Here is an 8321-nt window from a genome sequence, read left to right as displayed (position 1 = left end):
TACACACTAAAGTTAGTTGTAGGACGTTGGTCTTCCAAACAGAGGCAGTGGCATACTGACAACTTATTGCAGTCAGTTTAGTTGTTTTGCATATAAATAAATGGAATAGTAGAACATAGAAGGGGGAAATAATATAATTTATTTTGAACGAAAAGGTCCCATCGTTTTGCGTATGTTGTTCTTATTGGCGAGTTCTACTAAAATCCTGGGCATAATTGTTATGATGTAATAACCAATAAATGATGTAATAACTTCTTTGTATCATTAACAACGTTTTTCAGTCTATACCCATGTGGTCATATTTCCACATCTTGAATATCAAGACAGATAGAGTGATTGAATTCGACAGAATTTCTATGCACTGTAAATATACTCCGGAAGATAATTAGGGCATGTGCAAAACAGTTAATTACAGAGATAAGGCATTGACTAATGGTAATGGCTGGTCTAGAACATGGAAATACGATGTATCAACAGAACATGTTGGCGGTGTTTGTAAGGGTGCATCAACGAACGACGAAAGGGGTGTGTACATTTCAGAAACCATTTGAAACTTTGAGATACCTGATCCATAATTGGTCATTGTGGTGTTTCGTTTCGTTAGTTTTTATTTTTCGCAATTCACTAACCGAGTCGCAGAGTTACCTCCCTTAGTAAAAAGCACATGGAAGCAGGCTGCAATGGCAACTTGCCACAGGACCGGGATTCCATCCCACTAACAGTAAAATAGGCCACCAAAGTGTATGTATATGATGCATTTGATTAATAATATTGCCTAGATGCTGTTTCTATAACAGTTTTTACATGTCAGTTTCCATAAGGTTTGTTTATGGGTTAAAATGTGCACCCGCATCAGGTTTTCATTCCCGTGCAGTGCAGCGTGGTTATTCAAATTAGTTTCCAGTATGTTTGAGCTCTGTACAGAGTAAGTTAGTATCATAAATGTCATATTATATTACTTCTAGTGCTAGCATATTCTTGTGTAGTGTAAACAGCAATATTTTCACCTATAGTTAATTGTCAGAAATGAGTATATTTAGCCTTAATGTCCAATTTGTCAATTTGAAGCGCTCATAAAATCTCAAGGTATACGCCATGCTGGCGCTTCACTGTAGTTATGCAGTCGTAACAATCTTTAATTCTGTGTTCCGAAAATGTTTCCAGATTGTGTTCTGACTGGAACTTTTGTTTGTTTCAGTCTTTTACGTATTATCACGGACAGGAATAAAGTTTATGTCAGCGTAGACTTCTGTACAGTAAAAGAACTTTGAACTTAAGACAACAGTGTCTCAGAAGATAGCTAGAGGAACTCATTCATCACTAGTTAAAGTGTATGAAGAAATATCAGGATGTCACGATCACAAGACAGTGGTAGAAGTAATAGAACAGGAAGAAGTAATAGAACAGGAAGAAGCTCTCTGATATACGACATGTTAGTACAGAAACGGGCCGAAGCAGAGAGTGCAAGAGTTGGGCTACACTTCTCACAGAAAGAATCAGAATTAAGAAGAACTCAATTCGAAACAGATGAGCAACTTAAAATACTGGAACAAGAAAAACAACTAGCTATGGCAGAAACAGAAGTGAAAATTCTAGAAGAAGGAGAAAACGGTACATCTTCACCACCGCCATTACTTCTCCCTGAGAACCCTCCTGCAGAACGTGTCCAACAATACATCAACAGTATAAACCAGAGTAGACCAGTGACACAGGACACTCCTAATAGACAGCTACCACTGGCAATCACCATGTCAGTGAAGAAGGAACTTCTGTTTTCAAGACTCAGTCAATTTGATGACACCCCAGAGACATACATGATATGGAGAGAAACATTCAATAGTGTTGTTGATGAATTTCATTTAACAATTAATGACCAACTGGACCTACTTTTCAAACATTTAGGCCCAGAAAGCAAACGTCAGACTCTCAGTCTTCGCACAGCCAATCTACACAACCCGTCACAAGCCCTTCACTTCATATGGCAGAGATTGAATCAAAGGAATGGAGCACCAGAAATGCTGGAATCATCTCTGAAGTCAAATTGCTGGACAAATTACCTAAACTCACAAACAGAGATGGTAAGAAATTGTATGAACTTTCTGATTTACTCATGGAGATAGAATCCCTCAAGGCTAATGACAAGTACAGCTCACTACTGTCGTATTTTGACACATCATCAGGTGTCAACCCAATTGTGCAAAAACTCCCCTACGGTCTCCAGGAGAAGTGGTCAAACCATGCCTTTGGATATAAACAGCAACACAATGTTCCATATCCACCTTTTTCCGTGTTGGTGAATTTCATTCATGGTATCTGTCTCCAGAAGAATGATCCCAGCTTTCACTATGACATTTCATCAAGTGTTGACCATCCAAAGGTTAAGGCCAGTGCTACAACCACTCAGATACGGACAAGGAGAACCGACATCAACAGACAGGATACACCCATGTGTCCTCTTCACAATTCCAGACACTCAATCAACGACTGTAAAGCCTTTCAAGACAAGCCATACCAGGACAAAATCAGCTTCCTAAAGACTAAAGGTATCTGTTTCAAGTGTTGCATGTCAACAGACCACGTAGCTCGTGCATGCACAGAGAAACTGTTGTGTAAAAAGTGTAAGAGTACCCGTCATACTACAGCTATTCATGATGATGACTGGGTCAAGCCTTCTCAGCCGACAACAGGCCATGGTGGGGAGGCCAGAAGTTTTCGGACAGACAGCAGTATGAGCAATAATGTTAACCATCAGGATCCAGTCTCCTCCAAGTGTACACAAATATGTGGAGGGCCATCTGATACGTTCCAGGGCAAGTCATGTGCGAAGAATGTGCTTGTGCTGGTATATCCTAAAGGAAAAAGAGAACAGGCCACCAGGATGTATACTACAATAGACGACCAGAGTAATGCTTCTTTGTGTCACTCAAGCTTCTTTACAAAATTCGGAATACAAGGTGACAGTATACCTTACACACTCTCATCATGTGCCGGTCAGATTGAAACATCTGGACGTAGAGCCAGTGACTATGCTGTGTCCTCCCTGGATGGAAACGTAACATTTGACCTTCCAGCGCTTGTTGAGTGCAACAATATCCCTGCCGTAAAGGAAGAAATTCCTACACCTGACGTAGCATTGCACCACTCCCATTTGAAGAGCATCGCCAAGCATATCCCAGAACTAGATGACAGCTCCCAGATAGAACTGCTGCTAGGTAGGGATCTGCTAGAGGCCCATCACATCTTGGAGCAGATAACGGGTCCACGCGGCAGTCCATATGCACAAAGGTTACCCCTTGGCTGGGTAATTGTTGGCGAAGCATGTCTTGGTAAAGCACACTCACCACAGCATGTGAATCTCAACAAAGTGTACATGTTGGATAATGACCGCCCTTCAATATTCCAACCATGCCCAAACAATATGTTCATCAAGGAAAATAGTGACAGTGAACTGTTTCAGGAAGAGAGTGATATCTTCTATACCACATCTGAAGATGAGAGATCTGGTACATCTGTACAAGACAGACAATTCTTGGACATCATGGACAGAGATATGTACAGGAATGATAAAGGTACTTGGGTTGCCCCATTACCTTTCATGAAACCAAGAAAGACACTGCCAAACAACAAAACCCAGGCCATCCAAAGAGCTAACATGTTGGACCGCAGTCTCCAAAAGAATCCTGAAAAGAGAAAACACTTCATGGAGTTTATGCAGAAGATTTTCGACAATCGTCATGCTGAACTCGCACCACCTGTACAGGAAAAAGAGGAATGTTGGTATTTACTAATCTTCGGGGTCTACCACCCTGAAAAGCCATCACAGATCAGAGCGGTCTTCGATTCATCGGCCCGGTACAAAGGTGTCTCCCTAAACGAGATTCTCCTACAAGGTCCAGATCTTATCAACGAGCTACTTGGGATTCTTCTCAGATTTAGGAGAGAGCCAGTAGCGATACTGGCAGACATCCAGCAAATGTTCCACTGTTTTGAAGTTGAGGAGAGCCATAGAAACTACCTACGGTTTCTCTGGTACAAAGACAACAAGTTCGAGAATGAACTTGTTGGTTACCGTATGAGGGTACACGTTTTCGGCAACCGACCCTCACCGGCAGTGGCCGCTTATGGATTGAGAAACGCAGCACAGGCAGGAGAGAAAACATTTGGTAAAGATACTAAAGACTTCGTGCAGAATGACTTCTATGTCGACGATGCTGTCAACTCTCTCCCTACACCAGAACAGGCTACAGACCTTCTCAAGAGGACACAAGAGTCTCTGAAGACCAATGGTAATCTGAGACTTCATAAGATCATCTCAAACAGTATGAATGTAATGAAATCATTCCCGCCGGAAGACCTAGCTAAGGACCTAAATGTGTTGGACCTACAACAGTTAGACACATTCCCACTTCAGAGAAGTCTTGGAATACTGTGGGACGTCCAGAGCGATGTGTTCACTTTCCGCCTACCATCAGAAAACAAGCCATGCACTAAGCGAGGAATACTGTCTACAGTGAACAGTATATTCGACCCCATGGGGTTCGTAGCTCCAGTCGTAATCCAGGTTAAGCTCATTCTCAGAGACGTCGTCTCCACAGGCCTAGGGTGGGACGACATCGTGCCAGCTGAACATCTTCAAAGATGGGAGCAGTGGAGAACTTCTCTAAAGGCTCTTGAACAGTGACGGATACCCAGAACCTTCCTGCCATTCTCCTTTCAAGGAAAATACCAAAAGGAAATACATGTATACTGTGATGCCTCCGAAAGTGTCATTGCAGCTGCGGCCTATGTCAAGGCAACCAGTCAGGAAGGAGGGGTGTCATTCGGATTCCTGCTCGGTAAGACGAAGGTATCACCAAAGCATGGACACACAATACCTCGCCTAGAACTCTGTGCAGCAGTGCTTGCCACAGACACTGCTCTCATGGTAACTGACTACCTGAACTTGTCATGTGAAAGTGTTATGTATCATACAGACAGTAAAGTAGTGTTAGGCTACATCTCAAACAAGACTAAACGGTTCTCTGTTTACATAACGAACAGAGTCAAACGGATCCAGAGATGCTCATCACCAGAACAGTGGCAGTATGTGTCAACCCGACACAACCCAGCAGACCAGGCTACTAGACCTATAGCTGCAGAGAATATGGATGGTAACTCATGGTTACAAGGACCCCCTGTCTTCTTACAGAACCCTGAAGACTGTGGTGTCATCGACAGTTTCCCTGAGATGGAAACTGAAAGGCAAGCAGTACCCCCTGAAGAGAAGCAACAGTGCACAATGCTTGGCTCAAAGAGATTTGAACGGTTTTCAAGATGGGACAGTTTGGTGAGAGCTCTTTCGCGGCTTAGAACTTTTACAAGGAAAAGCCGTCATTCAACAGACATTGAGGCCTCAACTGAGAATGATAGTAAACATGTATACACAGAGACCGAGACATTCATCATGAAACAAGTCCAGCAAGAGATGTTTGAGAAAGAGATTAGCTGCATCAAAATGAAGTCTCCTCTCCCTAAAGACAGCCCTATAGCAGCCTTGAACCCAGTGCTGGATGCAGACGGCGTGTTGAGAGTAGGAGGTAGACTTGGTAAGTCGGACCTTGAAAGAAATCTCAAGCATCCTGTAATCATTTCAGGTAAACACTATGTTGCAGTCTTACTGGTAAGACATCATCATGACCTCATCCAACATCAAGGACGTCACTTCACAGAAGGTGCCCTCAGGTCTGCAGGCTGGTGGATCATGGGTGTCAAGAGACTAGTATCTAGCGTCATCCACAAGTGCGTCACATGCAAGAAACTACGAGGTCAACAGGAAACACAGATCATGGCGGACTTGCCCGCAGACAGACTCACCAGATCACCTCCATTCACTTACGTGGGAGTCGACACGTTCGGACCTTGGGAGGTGATAACTCGTAAAACAAGAGGAGGAGTAGCCTATAGCAAGAGGTGGGCAATATTGTTCAATTGCTTAGTTACAAGAGCCATCCACATAGAGGTGACAGAAGAAATGTCAACATCCTCATCCATTAACGCTCTTCGACGATTTGTTGCCCTCCGCGGCAAAGTACAACAGTTCAGATCGGACAGGGGTACAAACTTTCTTGGAGCTACAGAGATCCTTAAGGTTGACACTGTGAACGTTGAGGACAAACCAGTTCAGGACTTCTTGAGTAAAGAACAAGCTAAGTGGCTCTTCAACCCACCCCACTCGTCTCATATAGGGGGTTCATGGGAACGAATGATCGGACCCGTCCGAAGGATCCTAGACAGGATGATGAGTAATGTGTCTCCAAAGAAATTCACCCATGAAGTTCTGACAACCTTCATGGCCGAGGTGTCGGCCATTGTCAACTCTCGCCCCATCGTACCGGTTTCATCAGACCCTGAACAACCACACCTGTTGACCCCAGCAACATTGTTGACACAGAAAACAGACCATGTTGTGTCTCCTCTCAAAGGCTGTACAGGTTCTATCAAAGAATTGTATCTCAAAGAGTGGAAACAAGTACAAGCTCTGGCTGACATGTTTTGGAACAGGTTCAGGGCAGAATACCTCCAGACACTACAACAGAGACAGAAGTGGCAACATGGGAAAGAAAACATCAAAGATGGTGATGTTGTGCTCTTGAAAGAGAAAAACATACATCGCAATGACTGGCCTGTGGGCAGGGTCATAAATGCTATCCCAAGTAGCGATGCGAAAGTCCGAAAAGCTGAAGTACAGATTGTTAGAGATGGAAAGATTGTAACTTTCACCCGACCTATCACTGAGATAATTCATTTGTTATCTCCAGAAATTTGACTGTAATGAGTAATGCAAATCAACCTCAGGACTTACAACTTTAACGTCAAGCCATTTGTGAGATTATGATCAGTATTGTTTAGAGAATGATGTTTTAACATATGAATACCTCAAAGGCACCAGTTTCATGTTTTGAATGCATATGTACCTTATTGAACATGTTTATTATTTACATTCAGAATAGCTTAACAAATATCTGTTCTTTGAGAATAGTACATGTAACAGCTTTTAATTTCTCTTTGCCAGAAGTTTGGTAAATAATTGAGGTATATGTTTACGGTATGTTACATGGAGTAGGAGATCTATAGCCTCCAATTGGCTGTTGCTCTATTTCATTCAACTTTCAAAGTTTATTATAGTGTTTAGAATTTCACTTGAATTGTTAGTACAAATGTAAAGATGCATTGTCATGGTTTGTTCTACCATGCATATTTGAGTCAGTTTTTTTATACATTGTGAAACTCAGCGACTCTGTAAGTTCATTTTCATGTGGTTACATGGTTACTTGGTAATATCTTCTTCAGATATTAGGTGGGGAGTGTGGTGTTTCGTTTCGTTAGTTTTTTATTTTTCGCAATTCACTAACCGAGTCGCAGAGTTACCTCCCTTAGTAAAAAAGCACATGGAAGCAGGCTGCAATGGCAACTTGCCACAGGACCGGGATTCCATCCCACTAACAGTAAAAATAGGCCACCAAAGTGTATGTATATGATGCATTTGATTAATAATATTGCCTAGATGCTGTTTCTATAACAATTTTTACATGTCAGTTTCCATAAGGTTTGTTTATGGGTTAAAATGTGCACCCGCATCAGGTTTTCATTCCCGTGCAGTGCAGCGTGGTTATTCAAATTAGTTTCCAGTATGTTTGAGCTCTGTACAGAGTAAGTTAGTATCATAAATGTCATATTATATTACTTCTAGTGCTAGCATATTCTTGTGTAGTGTAAACAGCAATATTTTCACCTACAGTTAATTGTCAGAAATGAGTATATTTAGCCTTAATGTCCAATTTGTCAATTTGAAGCGCTCATAAAATCTCAAGGTATCCGTCATGCTGGCGCTTCACTGTAGTTATGCAGTCGTAACACTCTTTAATTCTGTGTTCCGAAAATGTTTCCAGATTGTGTTCTGACTGGAACTTTTGTTTGTTTCAGTCTTTTACGTATTATCACGGACAGGAATAAAGTTTATGTCAGCGTAGACTTCTTTCGTCTGTACAGTCATAACCTAGTAGCCGACCCTTTCCGTCAGCATGCAAGTCTCCCTTCCATGTTCAAGTCATGATCTATAGGGACTGAGTTTAAAATAACATCAGAACCACTTCCGGTATGGTATTCGTCACTGAACTGCACAACAACGTACTGAGATGTTTCACTGTAAATTTCGAATTTTTACTATATGTTCACGTGCAAATCATTAAAACGCTTGGTCGAAATTCATTACACGAAGGTGGGGGGAATAATTATTTTAAAAATCCATAAACAATCATACAACCTTCTAACCAATAATATCA

The 8321-nt window shown here is 42.0% G+C and overlaps 2 protein-coding genes across 2 annotated transcripts; both read left to right on the top strand.

The window, feature by feature from the left end:
- The first annotated feature begins 1978 nt into the window (after positions 1 to 1978).
- On the top strand, positions 1979 to 4681 carry LOC124287661. The gene has a single exon (XM_046724164.1). The coding sequence runs from the start codon at positions 1979 to 1981 to the stop codon at positions 4679 to 4681; it is 2703 nt and encodes a 900-aa protein (XP_046580120.1).
- A 462-nt stretch (positions 4682 to 5143) lies between these two features.
- Positions 5144 to 6805, top strand: LOC124287683. The gene has a single exon (XM_046724189.1). It carries the CDS (start codon positions 5144 to 5146, stop codon positions 6803 to 6805), a length of 1662 nt encoding a protein of 553 aa, XP_046580145.1.
- Positions 6806 to 8321: the final 1516 nt, after the last annotated feature.

Source organism: Haliotis rubra, unplaced genomic scaffold (assembly GCF_003918875.1).
Source record: "Haliotis rubra isolate DU_JTF1 unplaced genomic scaffold, ASM391887v1 Scf404, whole genome shotgun sequence".
NCBI lineage: Eukaryota > Metazoa > Mollusca > Gastropoda > Lepetellida > Haliotidae > Haliotis > Haliotis rubra.
Note: the sequence above shows the minus strand (reverse complement) of the source record. Positions and strands in the feature narration are given on the sequence as shown.

Excerpts from the sequence above, each read along its gene's own strand:
- LOC124287661 (XM_046724164.1), top strand. The coding sequence starts at position 1,979 with ATGGCAGAGATTGAATCAAAGGAATGGAGCACCAGAAATGCTGGAATC.
- LOC124287683 (XM_046724189.1), top strand. The coding sequence starts at position 5,144 with ATGGATGGTAACTCATGGTTACAAGGACCCCCTGTCTTCTTACAGAAC.